The following is a 15,925-nucleotide window of genomic DNA, read 5'->3' as shown; positions in this document are numbered from 1 at the left end:
TTGTTGTGGCCACATAAGACACAGGCCCCATCACACACTACAACTCATGCTCGAGGCACACGGCCACTGATCTCACCTTTGGGTGAACCACAGGGAGTGGCCAAAATAAAACCAGCTTTAGAAACTTTCCATTTCAGTTCATCACAGAGAAAAAAGAAAAAGGCCTCTTTGACAGTCAGACTCAATGTTTTTTTTTTCATGATGTTTGAGTGTGTTTAAAAAATGTACTTTACATTAATTATGCATACCTAACATTTCAGCCGAACATTTTGATGAATTAATGCAGAACAGGTTATTTTTACTTTTTCTTTTATGCATGACTCTTGTAATTGCAGTCATCTATTGTTTTCACAAATAAATATAAAATAATTAGTCTTACGCTGTACAGACTATTTTGTATCAATCCACTCTTTAACTGACAGCAGTGTAACAATGACAAGAATGAATACGGGCTTGATCTTTATTGTGTTCAATTATAAAACTCGAACAAGATTCTAGCAAGATGCGATTGGCATGCTAGAAGAACGAATTCAAAATAAAAGATTCCCAGAATGACACATCCGATGCATCCAAATGAAAAATACAGTTATACTGGAATATATTGCTCCAGAGATTAAACAGAAGGTGGATGTGTACAGAAAATGCTTTCATGCAGAGGCTTTGGTTTGTGGTACTACCAAAAAATACACTCCTACTAGGACACCAACGCCTCTCCCCTCAGGACACAGGGGTCCTCATAATCACACTTCCTGAGAGAAAGCATTCACTTTTCTTTCTTTTTTTTAATTTTTTTTTGGTTACAATCTCCTCTACTTTCATTCTTGGCTGGATTCCTGTGCAGAGCTGGTCACGTTTCAACTCGGCAAGTCGACACAGGAGCCCATCAGCCCTTCTGTCTCCTCACCTAAGAACATGCATGCAGGGTGTTGGTATTTGGGTGTGTACCTTGCAAACACAGAACAATAATGGTTACTACAGAGATAAGAAGATGTTTGTTCTAATTGTTAATACTGCGTGTGTGTTTCCAACTTTCCATGCAGCAAAAGGCAAAAAATAGTCTGATGAAAAAAGAGCCCATGAAGATGAAACAATGAAAAAGAGACAGATGGTAACTGGGAGAGAAAGAGGAGCACTTCAGCCTACTCTTATTGCTGTTTCATTTGGCTGAGTCTTTGGTACTGTAGCACCCTGGGTGGGAGTATTGGAAGCCCGCTTGTTGTGTAACACCGTTTGCTTCCTCCACACAATCTATGCTAGAGCAAGGTTGAATTACAGTGGCTTTAATCTTTATAGGGAAGCATATTTCAAGTTTTATGCTAGCTTCATTCTAACCTTTCTTCGTCTTTAATATACTGTAATAAGAAATTTACAAAATTCGATGGATCTGTTAGTTAGATGACCCACTGTGTGAAATATTTGCCTTTCAATCTATCCACTCCACTGAATAGACTGATTGACTGATGTGGAATTCTTCATGGGAGGACTATCAATTAGCTAATCAGCACCACAGAGAGTACCAATGGTCAAGCTGAGTGCCAGACTGAGTTAACAATTCTGTTTGATATCAAACAAGGTCAACCTGAATTCATAATCAGCAATTACCTCTTGAACTTCAATATGTCTGTGGAAGGTCTTTGTGCATGGGAAGGCCTGTACAAGGACAGCCAAGCATTACAGACTCTGGATGCTATGATCTTACTCATTGTGAAGATTGGTCTTGTACTCCCTTGGGCTATGGGTCAAGGTCAAGACACCAGTTGTCCTGTTTTTCGCTACAGTCAGGACGACATTGTATCTATTTCAGCTGGAGGCATGATTTCTGAATGTGTCACACATGGTTTTAAGATGAGTCTGAAAGTGGTCCCAACAAAACTGTAAGTCCTGCGTGGGATTCGAACTGCGGTCTCTCGCACGAGTGACACGAGAGTGTGAAGAAACTCAAATGACAGATGAACTTTGACAACTGTTTCATGAAATAAGAATAATGGGAGATGTCACGCTGTTCCTTGACTGACACAGCTTGGTGTGAACACAGATGGTCAGGTGCTATATCCTGCCTTTGCACGGCAGCAGTCAGCCCTGAATCTATGCTAAATCATATTATCAGTGATTTGCAACATTAAAAGCCTGTCTGGATTGAGTAGATTCGATTTGATTAAAAACAATGCAGGAATGATATGTTAGCCACTTCTGCCTTGTGGTGAATTCACCCTCATTGTGCCTTAAGTATATATTATTTGTCTGAAGATATTTGAAGCTGAAGTCTGGTATAAGAGTTGGGTTTAAGTCTCAGTTTTTGACCAGGCTTCTACGGTGACAAAACATTTCTCTTCCGCTACAGTATTTGAGCAATTTTTTTTTCAAACCTCACATTGTGGCTGCTCATTATATCGGCTGTAACAACAGGAAATGAGAACCTGAGCAGAAGAAACTACCACACTGCAGGCTAGAGCAGCTCAAAACTAGAGCTGTAGCTATGGGAATTCCCAACCTTTTAACCATTGCTTTTTATAGCATCTGGTCTATTGTGAACAGGAGACACTTCATCTAACAGTGGCATGTCTAAAGGCAAAAATAGGCACCTTCTTTTGTCACCTACAGAGGTACTGCTAAAGTAGTAACTCAAATATGGACATTATAATTCACGGCTTTGTTGGCAAGTCCATATTTATCTTCATTAAAGGGGACCTGTTGTGCTTTTTTTTCAGTAATATATACTTTTGCAGTTCTGAGTGCTCATATTAAACATAGTGAGCATATGTACAAGTAATCCTGGTTATCTAAATGATCAGTTTCATGTAGATTTTTTTCTCTTGCCTCTGTATGATGTCATTGAGGGCAGATATCCTTCATGTGGTCATCTCAGAGGCACAGCTTTAGAAGCCCATCTCCAGAGTTCAAGCCAGAGGCAGCCAATCAGAAGACAGCTGGCTCAAAAAGAAGGGGGAGGGAGCTAAAACAGCCAGTTTTAGACAGAGGATGACCTAAGGAGGCTGCACCAATGCCTAGTATAATATAAACAAGGATTATTTTGAACTTGGAAGCATGAAAAGCTAATCAATAGTGTCCAGGAATAAAAACATGGTGGCAATGAGTTTAGGGAAATTATCCCTTTTGACAAAACCCACTAGGGATTTTTTTGTGGCACACTGCAGCAAGATATTACGATGCTTTGAGGTCAGATATTCACAACTGCAAGTGCTGTAGCATACAGGAACACAGTCCATAAACATTTTAACTGATTCTCACTTGATGAGCAAAGAGCGATGAACAAGCAGTATGTTTTTTTTTTTTTTTTTTTAGTCAGAGCATATGTATGTGTCTGAGCATGTTTGACTGCTGGGCATCCCTGGAAAGGCTGAGTCAGTCAAGAAGCACAGGGTGAGTGAAAATAGGGTTGGGAGGGTGAACAGGTACTGAGCGTTATGAAAGCAGAGTACATGGGAAAGAGGGGAAAACTCAAGGACACTGTGTGAAGGGTATACTGCAGCCTTAAACATTTTTTTTTTATGAACACTGCTTTTTTCTTCTTCGATTGAACAAATAATTTTAAGTCATAACCCAAAAATACAAAAAGACAAGACTCACTGATACATGTCCCATAACTCAGCTTTAGCTTTAGCTCTCAGTACAAACCGAGGAGGTGTTTCACTTTTTCTTTTTTTTGGCATTGGACGTTCATCTTGAAGCACATTTGCTCTTCTTTCTCTTCTCCATCTGCTCTGAGAACATGAATGTTTTATGGCTACTGCAAAGACTGACTAAGAACAGAGAACCAGTAAATATAATAATAGAGATTAGCTGACTTTAATGAAGGTCATGGTGACAGCTGTGTATATGGTTCGAGATGTGTATGGGTTACATTTTCCACCGACAGGCTACCTTAACACACACAGAGTGAGCCCCACCAAGACCAGATGCAGAAGCATAATTCCAGCCTAAGAGTGTACTTGCAGAGCATAATGTGACATAATTTTAATAATAGTCGTTTTTTTGTCAGTTACACTGTTTTTGGGATCGTTTGGCGCCAAAATCAAAATTTGATTAATTGCACAGCCCTAAATTCAAGGTTATTATAGTTCAATTAAACAAAAACAATCGACACTAGATATAGTAATCTACGATTTTGGAGAGCTAGAGTTACAGCCATGTTCATTTTAAAGCACCGACTGGAGAGAGTGAGTGAGTGAGTGACTAAATTTGAAACTAAAATCCTAGTGCCATCTGTTTACTTAGGCCATGTTCTCGCCCAGCAGGCAAATTTGTGTAAATTATTTTGTTATTAAGCTCTCAATATTAATAAGAACCAGAAACATTTGAACTTAGAAATGTACGATGTGAGGCATGCTGAAAATCCAAAGAAGTGTTAATATTTATTGTATTTTAAAAATAATAAAAAATACATGGATACATTTGAGTATAAATAACATACTTGCTATGAAATTTGCTGGTTCATCATTTGGATATATGTCAATATTAGGTCCCTTGACTGTAGCTGTAATATCATCTAGCACTGAAATATTTAGAGAGCCATCCATAATTTGAATGGATGTTTTTTTTTAATGTAAGTATAAACATATTTAGGTGACACATCACAGATTTTACATTTTGTTTCTCAGAATGATGAACTGTCATCTTGATTTTTTTTTCTTAAATCACTTCTGATTCTACAAGCAAGGTCTTGGAAAGCTGGCCTGATGTCAGCTGAGAAGAAGACAGAAGTCAAAAAGTGAATAACTAATTAATTAAATGAATTTTTTTTTTGTTTGTTTGTTTTTAAACTTTTTCTGTCATAAACAGCCTGGAAGAAAGTGTCTGTTCAGTTGTTCTTCTGACCTTTTCCAGCCACAGCTTGGATTACCCCCCACCCCCCATAGCTTGCTTGTGTAAAAAATGCATCTGCATTAACCCACTCATATATATGACTAAGCACCACAGACTGTATGTAAAACAGAGACCTAGCTGCCATGATTTCATTTTAAAGCAGGATGTGACCATATTTGGATGAAGTAGACCTGTGGTATGTTACATAACTAGCTTGATGAGTGAGGTGCATCAGCAGCTCGTGATGGGATGGCAAGCGTGATGAGGAAAATCCAAAATATTTGGCCAGTACAGGGTGCTTACTTAGCGTCCTTTATTAGAACAGAACAGTGAACAGGATGAAATGGCAACAAACTGTCACTCAGAGCACCCAGTTCCCTAATAATGCAAAACTTTAAACCCAGAGGGTTCTCAAAGTTTAAATGACCCAGTGCAAGTTCAGGGAGTCGGATTGAGTTTTGCACAAAAAAAAAAAAAAGCACACATCAATGCTTTTAGTGTTTGCACTGTGTCATTTTGGGTTGGGGTTTGTTTGTAATTGTCAAAATTGTATGGGTCTATAGTTCTTTTTAACCATTATTGAGGTAGTATTTCATGACACCAGCTGCATTTGTCAGTGTGAGGTTTGGTCTGAAATTAAAGTTACTATATTATAGTATGACATGAAAGTGATGAAGGAAATGTACGGTAGAACAATGTTTTCTTGAAGCCCCTGTGGGCCACACAAAATATTACCAAGGGTTGGTGCTGACATAAAGGTGACTCTGGCTTAAAGCTTGAATGCAAGATAAACAGGCGAGTTATAAATATAGTTATTTAGGAGGTAGAAATTAGTTAAAGAGGTCCAAGCCATTTTTGTTGGATCCTTCAAACATCTGTATTTCTGCTGTTTAGTTGGAAATTTTAACATGAGAGTCCATGAGGGACTGACTCAAATTTGCAGCCATTCTCAAGCGGCCAGATGAGGAACTGAAGTTTTAGCACTTTATTGCCTGCTGAACATATAATAATTGAAGGCAACTTATACAAATGGCACAGAAAGTTATTTAAGATGATAAGTTAAAGTTTGTACTGCAAGCCCAGTACCCTATATTAACATATCGGGACCAGGTTTTACATTTTATTTTATTAATGTCGTTTTTATTTGTCATAAAATTGTTTTTGAAACAGTTTGTATCATGGATCAAATCAGAATTATAACCCACCAGTAGAACAAGTTAGGAGCATTAGGTGAAAAGTTATGCACATGCCATATAAGCCTGCTGATCATGATAATCTTTTAAGTGTCTGTTATCTGCTGCTATCAGCTGTTAGACAGGTTTCAGGTGAGAGCAGCTTCACATGGGTTTTGACACATTGTGTAATTCTGTATTTTCCCCTCCATCAAAAGCAAAAACACCATTGCACTGTTGACATACTATTTTGTGACAATTAATATAGTCAGTAAAATCATTATTTAAAAAAATGTAAACAAAGCTGCTATTTGATTTCCTGCCATGACCATGCATGGAGCATACCCTACTGGATTTTAAGCCTAAATAAATCCTCCAGTGAAGAAAGGTATTTTCTGTTGTTTTCTCTTGTAAAGTAAAAACGTGTAAAGCAATAATCAATAGTCATCCTGTCAATAATTTTGCATATGGATGGTCTCCAAGATGCTGCCACTGCAGCAGGATGTACTTCAGCAGTATTAACTACAGGACTTAATATGTACGTAGGGCTTGATTCAAGTTTTCAAGTGATTTATTTAAATTAAGTAGGAAAAACATAAAATATGTTATCCAATGTTACCAAAACACTTTTTTAAAAAAAGGCAAATTTCCAGCTATGAAAAGGAGCCAGAGCCACACCCGCTTACAGTGCCGACAGCGTGTGGAAGCCAAGGGTGTGATTGGATAAGCGTCACCATGGCAATGCGATGACGTCTTCATCCCTTGCTCTCATTGGAGGAAACCCCGTGGGCCCCAGTCTCTGCAGCGTTTCGGTCAGTCAAACTACCACCGTAGGCCCGCCTTTCCCCCCCCCCGCGCTGAACAGCTACAGGCTTACGGCGCTTAACTGTCCTGTCAATCAAATGTGATAACGACTTACGATTGGAGAGTCGACATCCAGATACCTGCCCCCCCACCTCCCCCTTTATTTTAGCAGGCGAGGTGGGTTTTTGCTGCTGCTGCCGTTCTTCTCCGTAGTGACCAGGCTCGTTTATCGGATCAGTTTGGGGTGCAAATTCGGACTTCATTAGGTCAGAAACAGTGAGTATTTTATTTTTGCCTGGCAAATATATGGTTCCTTGTCACAGTGACTTAATGGTACGCCGTGGGTTCGCTTGGTCGTTTGTGTAACTGACGGGTCATTTTTTTTTTTCATAATGAAAGGAGTGGCCGTAGTAGCCAGCTAGTTCTTTCGCTAACTCGCTAGCTAGGTGCAGCAGACAGCTTTGTGGCGGGTTCAATTGTGAAACGGGCTTGCCAGCAGATCTCCTACTTCCGATGCTCGCAGCCCAACCAATCGGCTTAAAGAACCATATATAGAGAGAAATTTGTTCTTTATTGTTCACCCTACACGTTAATTGTAGGGTTTGGTAGCACATTCTCTGCACCCTAAAGCGGTTTAATGAGTCCAGTCTGCAAAAATAGTCCCATATCAAACCCATACCAGACATGATTACCGCCTCGTACTAATTATTAACTTCCTTTCACAGCTTGTGGGGATTGCCACCGTCCATTCCATCCTACGGCCATTCTAACAGTCCTCGACTGTCACTTACCACCCCCGGGATTTCTCATTTCTCGTTCCCAATAAATATAAACTATGGCTAGAACGGATCTAATCCAGAAAGCCAAGCTGGCAGAGCAGGCTGAGCGCTACGACGACATGGCAGAATGTATGAAGGCTGTTACAGAGATGGGAGAGGAGCTGTCAAACGAGGAGAGGAACCTGCTGTCCGTCGCCTACAAAAACGTGGTTGGGGCGAGGCGGTCTTCATGGAGGGTGATCTCCAGCATCGGACTGAAGACCGAGGGGTGCGAAAAGAAGCAGCAGCTGGTCAAAGAATATCGTGAGAAGGTGGAGTCGGAACTGGATGAAATCTGCAAATGTGTTTTGGTAAAGTATAATTTTATTGTCTTGATATAATTTTTTTTTTTTTTTAAATCGAGTTTAAGCCCGCAGCATGACTCAGGTTATTTATGTGAGATGAGACCACCTTCTTGGAAAAAGTCCTCTGGGAGCTGAGCTACAGTGTTTTACTGCTGACTAAATTATAATTATTGTAACCACCTTCAGTCAGAGGAGCCTAAAACTACAGTGTTTCTTTTTTTAGGCTCTAGGCTTGCGCTTGAGGGGAGTGGCAAAAGCTTCATATGTCTTTTATATGTACTGAGAAATTTCTACTATATCTTAGGATTTAATTGAGTGCAAGAAGCTATTTGCTTAATTTAAAGATTAAACCACACATTCATTATTTTACAGGTGTGGCTTTATTTATTCTTTATTTTGGTGACATATTAGTACAAAACGTGTAGCAATGCAAGAACAGTCGCTATTTCCTGTAAGTTGTTCTGTAAATATGGCCTTTTAAAGCCAGTGAGGACAAGGAAGTATTATGCAGTCCTCCCACTTTTCCTGCCTTTTGGGAATCTGGATTTAAAACAATGGGCTTGAAAACTTGAGGGTGTGCTGTAACTGAAGAAAGGTCAGATTAGCTGCACCAGCAAGGTGTGTCTAAATGGGTAAAGGCTGAACCCAGGAAATGCACAGGAAATGTATGCTGTTGATGATCGTCACTCTTGTCTGTAATAATTCTGACCTGAATTTACATGCAGAAATGACTCATACTCTTCCTGATGTCCAGCTTATGCAGATTGGCATAAAATGTCACCCTCTGTCCTGCAGATCAATTCATTAAAACCAATTCAACTAAATACATTCGCAGACATTGCTTGCCACATTTCAAGGCTTATCTTGACTGAATTACTGGGGTATTCTTTACCTTGTAATCTAATGCAACATCACAGATTAGTTCTTTACATTGTTTCCAGCTGGCCTTGATAATGGATTAGAGGGGATCTGGGTGGAAGCTTAGCTCTAAGATTGAAATAATTTTCCTAAGCTGATGGTTTTTTTTTTTTTTTTTTTTTTTTTTATTATAAATGTGTTGCAAAGCTGCAGTAGGCACTCATTTTTCCACCATCTTCCCATGTGTGTTCCTGAGGATGTGCACTTGCATGGCAGTGACTCAGCTTTCAGCTTTCCCTTTTACAAAGTGTTGACTGAGGGTTTGTCAGCAGGGAAGGGTGTGTCAGCCCCCATGTCTTAACTTGCCTGCAGAAGCCTTACAAGTTAGTAATGCACCCACAAAGAAGAGCGGAGACGGCAGTAAGCACAAGTAAGCTGCTTATGTGCCTGCCTTCTTGACTTCCTGCAAAGTGAAAAGTGCCAGACTTTTCACTTTGCAGACAGCAGAGGTGTGGTGACGCCTTGGTTCCAGTTCTCTTACAGCATGTGAATGTATGGCTTTAAAAATTTGCTGTAGGCCTGTCAGCTGAGCAGATATTAAACTGTAAAATGCAAAATTGTACACTATCTAAAAATTGAAGTCTTCAGTATAAATGGGGATTGAGTTTTCAGAATTCTGGATTTCCAGCATAGGCATCTTTGATATTCTGGTGGTAGGACTCAGACTTATTGCATTATTTTGCCTGATTGTAACCTTATGCTGAGTAAAGCAAATGACCTGCAGTTAATAATGAATTGATAAGGGGTCCGCCCATACTTTGAAAGCACATCAGTTACCATTAAACATGTGGAGGCACTAACAGTCCAGGATTAAATGCAACAACACTGCTTTTGTGTGTGTGTGTGTGTGTGTGTGTGTGTGTGTGTGTGAGCATTAGTGGCTGAAATCAGAGCTTTGTGTGAAAGCTCCGAGGGGAAGACTACTCCTCTTGTCTATTGTGCAGAACATACAATGAAAGAAGACTGCTTAGCACTTGAGATGAGTGTATGCTTCCTGAAGCAGTCTTGTGTGGGTAAATAACTGGAGAGTGGCAGCTGGACTGTTTGTTTGAAAACTGTTTAATTTTGTAAAATTAAAGTTGAAGGTAAAACTGATGCTTATGTCTGCAGCGTATCAAGCTTTTTCATTCAGGGAGACAGTTGATCTGCTCTTTCAATCGGTTAAGCCATGTGAGTTTCACTGGCAGATAAGCCAAAGTAATCTTCCATGCATATCCACTGAGAGATGAATGACTTGGCCTTTTGGCTAATTCTGGTGCATTTACAGTAATGTTAATTAATGTACACTGTCCCTGTCAAATAAACTAATAAATAAATAAAATAAATAGTGTAATCATGGGATGTAATTTGCAATGTGACTTTTGTATTTTGCTCCATTTCTTTCTCTATTGCTGCTTTTACTACTTTGTTATAGGATCCTTTATTTTCTCCAAACTTGGTGGTCAAAACACAACAGTATATGGTAAACTTGAAGTAGAATAGCTAAATGCAAAATGGCTCTATATGATAAAATACTACACAATGGAAAACTTGTGAATACAAATCTAAAAAGCTAAAAAATAATACAGTAAGGAGATTCAAGTACGTTAAATTTAAGCAAAAGGACTACATGCAATAGGACAGACTTTCTGTATCAGTCCTTGTTGCAGAATACAGAATATTAATCTTTAAACTGTTTTATGCAGCTAGTCATTTTTAAGAAACTACTCTCAAAACTGAAGTTTGAAAGTACAGACTAGTTTAACAACTTGAGCTTTGCCTGTAGAAATATGTTGCTTTATTCTATTAAGCTTAAAATATTTGGCTTTTTTTAAAAACTGGAAAGGAGCAGGTAGCTGTAAACTAGCCATGGAGCATCTGAGCGCACATTCCCTTCTCTCTCTCAAACTTTATTGAATTTTAGGCAGATCCTGAACTTGCCAGCCAGAGATGGAGCTGCATTTGGTTTTTCAAATAAGTATGCACGTGGTGCAAGTATGGCTCTTTTCTGAACTCTGTGGTTTCAAGTAGTCATTATGGGAATGATGCAATGCACCCAGAACTTGTATGTTTCCCTAGACTTTGCTCATGGAATTTTCGTGGGGTTGGGGGCATATGAAAAAGTAAAAATTATATACTGGATTACCATTACCTCCCAGGAGTTGTTGAAATGGGGCAGTTTGTTGAAGCAACTATCAATTGCAGCACATACAGGTGGAGAAATTATCAGTTAGGCTGTCCAGCTCAAAGTCTCTTTACCCCTTAATTTAAAAAAACAAAAACATGTTAGGCAGCTGATTAAACATTTTACATGTGGTTTGTCTGTGGGTGCATTTATAGAGCATCATCTAAACTGTTCAAAAATCCACAATGAAGCATTAAAGATATGGGTTAAGTGTCTGTAGCAGTGCCATCCCTAAACTATTTAAGGAAATCTCTTGCAGCAAGAAAAAATAAAATACCAAGGCTGCCTAAAATCAGCAGTAATGGCAGTGTCAGCAGTAAGACACAAACCATGTTGCACAGCACTTGCACAAAATGTAAGTATCTGGGGCACAAGACAGCTGGGGACACACCAGAGGCCTGGCCTGGTTCTGTACTATTTGGTGCAACTTTGGCTGAAATTACCAAGTAAAATGATCCTTCAGAATGACAGTGTGAGCATATGCACTTGACTCCTGATTGAAGCAGAACTGTACTTGTAAAGAGCAAAGGGAGGAGTGCTTTCTGATGGCTTAAAGCTAAAGTGACACTTGGATGAACCATTGCCTGTTCAGTGTTAGATGTGGTGGTTCTTACTTTTTTTTTTTTTTTTTTTTTTAATAAATGGGGCTCAAATACTCACACTTCAGTTTTGCTGTTGAGCATTTGGTTTCCGAATCCAGTGAAATTGATCTCATGTTTATCTTCACAGAAACTGCTGGATGACCATCTAATTAAAAATGCTTCAAATTCAGAGAGCAAAGTCTTCTATCTAAAGATGAAGGGTGACTACTATAGATACCTTGCTGAAGTTGCCAGTGGAGAGAACAAAACAAGTGAGTTAACATCAGTACTACATTTATTGTTTTGAACAGCATTTATAAGTTTCATTTAAGTTCTACAGTTCTGCTTTCTGCTCTATGTAGAGAGTATTTAAGTTGATCAGTCTCTTAAAGTGGACTTGAATGCCAACCTTGACAATCAAATAAATGGATTTATCCTTGTTTGATTCACTCTTCAGATACCATTGAAAGCTCACAGCAAGCATACCAAGAAGCATTTGATATCAGCAAGGCTGAAATGGAGCCCACACATCCCATTCGCTTGGGCTTGGCACTTAACTTCTCTGTCTTCTTCTATGAGATCCTCAACTCTCCAGAAAAAGCCTGCGAATTGGCCAAACAGGTACACCGTAACGGTAATCAGGCAACTGGTTCTAAACCGACAAAGGTGGAGCTGTTCCAAGTGTTTATATTTATCGTTTTGCTTGCAGGCATTTGACGATGCTATTGCAGAACTCGACAATCTACAAGAGGAGTCCTACAAAGACAGCACTCTTATCATGCAGCTCCTCAGAGACAACCTGACAGTGAGTGACAGATTTTCACCAAAATAAATGCATCATGGTTGCTTCAGTGTCGTGAACCTGATGTTCAGACATGCCTAAAGTAGAGCTGGGCAGTGTGTTGGCTTTGTATTTATATCTTCATCAAGAAAACAATAATTTTTACCTTGTGTATCACTGTGGTTATTGGAATGTGTTAAACATCCAAGTCACAAGTAAAAGGCAGGCAAACCATCCCTGAGGGAGAACGGTTTACTGAGTAAAAGGGCTATTTTAAACCAACTTATTTTAAGTGTGTCCCATTTAAAATATCCTTAAATTTTTGACTACAGTCTGTTCAATACAGGAGACATCTTAAATATTGCCTGTAGATATATATCTATTGTCACTGTATGCACAGGATTAAACTTAGTCTATATAGTCACAAAAATTTGGAAATATTGTTTTAGGGAAAGTTAGAAATATTTGAGGAAAGGGCAAATATTTAAATTTTAAACTATTGTAAAGGACAAATTAATGTTTAAGTATGATCTTGGTTATTAGATGTCTTGAAGTGCTCCCACTGCTGTCCCTCAAATGCCAGTGCCAACAGTTTGTAGTTAAACCGGTGACCTAAGCTGTGAATTTCTGTGGAGATGCCTATATATCTGAGCTTTGCTCAGGCGGTGGCAGCTGTAGCCATTGAATATGCCAAAAAAGGCAACGTTTCCATGTTATCTCAGTGACATGAAAATGTTTTTGCATGGCCTGACTTGGAACAGACCACCATGCTGTGTAACGATTGAAAGTCGTGGTGCCAGCATCAGAAACAAAACCATGCAGTGAGATGGATGCAATGTGTCTCCTTGACATTCTTATACTAACTCCTGAGCCAGTCTTGAAACCACAGCTTTAAAAAAAACAAAAAACAAAGACGGACTGCAGCCTTATTTCTGTCTCTTTGAATTATGCATATTGTGTGATCTTTGTCAGATGGCATTGCAGTTATAAAGTCAGATTACCTTTTTTAAATTAAACTAAAAGAAACATGTCATTGTTTCGAATCTCATCCCTGCCTGGTAAAATGGCTGAGACTGTCAGATTGCTTGTGTTGGACACCACCCTACCCTTTCACTGCTCAGAAATGTTTTTAAACATTTGTCCAGCTCTTTGTTTTGACTGACAGTCCAGGGACTAAACTTTTGTGATTAATTTAAAAAATAATCCTTTTGTTATATTGAATCAGGGTTCTCGGTTTGTCTGTCTGAAACATCCCATTTGAGCTCCTTTCCCTGTTAAATTTTTCTTGGCCACAGCGGCTTTATTGGCAGTGTAGAGGGACAGGAAACAGGGGAAAGATATATAGGGGAAGTCACACGGGCAAATCAGCGACAGGCCAGGAGTCAAACCTGCGTTGCCCGCACCACAACGCGGCATTATGCATGTGGTCACCTGCTCCACCACTGAGCTACCCAGGCGCCCTTCCCTGTTCCTTTTTAAGAACTTCTTCTGATTGGTTGCCCCTCACAAACATTTAACAGCAGTGGGGCTGCTGTGCGCACAGTGGTGTGCCTGAGATGTCTGTTGGTCATATCCATTCTTAATGGTCAATATGAGAAAAATCTACCTAAAACGGCATTTACTGAAGCCTGAACTGTGGCTTGTTGGGACTACCTACCTGTATACATGTTGAAATCATGATTTGAAACATAGTAAAGAAGTCTAGACATTTGGTTGTATTTTAAATTGTCTTTCTCTCCCACAGTTATGGACATCAGACAACGCTGCTGAAGAGGGCGAGGGGGAAGAGGGCTCCAAGCCGTCGAACTAAGAAACACAAGCCCATGCTGCTGGGGTTGACTCCAAAAAATAACAAAAGGAAGAAAAGAAAAAAAAAAACTTTTTATACATCCTTCATTCCTTAATGCTCCACTTAAGCATTCTGCCATGAAAACACATTGCTGAAAACGGTTGGGTAATAATGGGGAAACAAGACAAACACAAAAAAAACACACACTTGATTTGGACACGAGAAAACCCTCCATTCCTTTACTTTGCGGTGGTCTTGGTCATCCCCTTTGTGTGCAGTTTACTGTGATTGATAGCTTGATATGATATCAGACTCCTTCCCTCAATTAAGAGGCAAATCAACTGGAAGTTAAGCTTCATAAAATTTAAAGTTTGGATTTTCTTCCAATAACAAATATTAGACAAATACTAATTTCCTCCTGTATCTTATTGTAGTACACCTGTCAATGCAGCAGCAGAGGTTTAACTTAAAGTACAAGTTTATACTGCAGGGAAAGCCAGTGCAATTTACATACTGGATGGTTAAACCCTCAGTCTGTCCTAGTTCTAATGAAGCATGTATACTTGGGAGGGTAATGGTGGGTCTTGACTGACTGAATTCAGGGACAGTTGTCATGCATGTCTCTTGAGCCTCGTGTTGATGCACTTCCTGAACATCATAAGCAAGTTGTTAATGTTAATCACCTCCTTCAACCTCTCTGGTGTGTCCGGTCCAAGAGGCAGCTAGCTCGTGGATGCTGAGGACCCTGTCCACTCACTAGATCTTGATGGACAGCTGGTTCAAGTCTCATGGTGAAACTCTGGTTCTTCTCACTCACTCCTACAGAGTGACAAAGCTTTGAGTTTCCTTGTGATGTCCTTAGATGCAGCACTGATTCCGTACTGTAGGAACTTTTTTTTTTTTTTTTTTTTGTAACTCTCACATCACAGAAGGAAACCCAGCTTGAGAAGTGGATGTTGAAGTAGACATTCACCCTCATCCTGATTTATAGGTCAGTCCTCCTCATCCTCCAGCAGAGGCCACCACGACTATCTTCTGGGTCTTTTACATCTTCAGACTGAAATGGAAATAACTGCTGTAACACAGACCTGTCAAAATGTCAAGTTTAGCCATTTTTAATGCAAGTTTGTACACATCCTACAAAGGGGTGATTTGTTAGTCTGTCCAGTGATTGTCACTAGAGATTTGGACCACTATTTTGCTATTCATTCAGTTGTAGACACCCCCCCCCCCCCCAAAAAAAAAACAAACCTTGTTGAACCGTCTGTTGAATCTGTATGTATCAGCTATGTTAACATAAATAAAACATTTTATAAACCAAGTCTGTTGTTGGGTTTTTTTTTTTTTTACTTGCTGCTCAGTAGTTTTGTCTTTAACACTGGAATTCTAACAGGATTTTTTATTATATCTATCTATCATTCATACACACACACACACACACACACACTAGGACAACTTGAGGTAAGATGCTGTGAAATATTTTGTCCAAATGAGTTTAAACACAATTCATAACATAAAATGGAGACCAAGTCAGAGAGCCTAGGCTGAAATGGTGTGAACATGTGCAGAGGAGGGATAGTGGATATATTGGACAGAGGCTGCTGAAGGCAGGATGAAAAGAGGAAGACCTCAGCGATCGCTCATGAATGTAGTGATGAAGGACACGCAGAGGGTTGGCGTGCAGGAGGGTGAGCTGGAGACAGATGATTGGTGGCCCCCAAAGGGAGCAGCTGAAAGGAGGGATTAGGAAGTGTGTACAATTGTTCGCA

General features: G+C 39.6%; 1 protein-coding gene across 2 annotated transcripts; it reads left to right on the top strand.

Moving 5' to 3' along the window:
- Nucleotides 1-6,915: 6,915 nt before the first annotated feature.
- On the top strand, nucleotides 6,916-15,391 carry LOC115801398 (14-3-3 protein beta/alpha-1). Of its 2 annotated transcripts, none has more exons than XM_030759193.1 (6): nucleotides 6,916-7,066; nucleotides 7,526-7,929; nucleotides 11,735-11,858; nucleotides 12,044-12,207; nucleotides 12,296-12,391; nucleotides 14,112-15,391. In XM_030759193.1, exons 2-6 carry the CDS (start codon nucleotides 7,636-7,638, stop codon nucleotides 14,175-14,177), a joined length of 744 nt encoding a protein of 247 aa, XP_030615053.1. In that variant the 5' UTR covers nucleotides 6,916-7,066; nucleotides 7,526-7,635; the 3' UTR covers nucleotides 14,178-15,391. The 2 variants fall into 2 exon arrangements, with proteins under 2 accessions (XP_030615053.1, XP_030615052.1); XM_030759192.1 differs by having other exon boundaries at nucleotides 6,924-7,076.
- Nucleotides 15,392-15,925: the final 534 nt, after the last annotated feature.

The sequence above is a fragment of the Archocentrus centrarchus genome, chromosome 22, assembly GCF_007364275.1.
Source record: "Archocentrus centrarchus isolate MPI-CPG fArcCen1 chromosome 22, fArcCen1, whole genome shotgun sequence".
Classification (NCBI taxonomy): Eukaryota; Metazoa; Chordata; class Actinopteri; order Cichliformes; family Cichlidae; genus Archocentrus; species Archocentrus centrarchus.
Note: the sequence above shows the minus strand (reverse complement) of the source record. Positions and strands in the feature narration are given on the sequence as shown.

Coding starts and splice junctions, on each gene's coding strand:
- LOC115801398 (XM_030759193.1), top strand. CDS start 7,636: ATGGCTAGAACGGATCTAATCCAGAAAGCCAAGCTGGCAGAGCAGGCT. Junction 11,859..12,043: donor CAGTGGAGAGAACAAAACAA/GTGAGTTAACAT, acceptor TTCACTCTTCAG/ATACCATTGAAAGCTCACAG. Junction 12,392..14,111: donor TCCTCAGAGACAACCTGACA/GTGAGTGACAGA, acceptor TCTCTCCCACAG/TTATGGACATCAGACAACGC.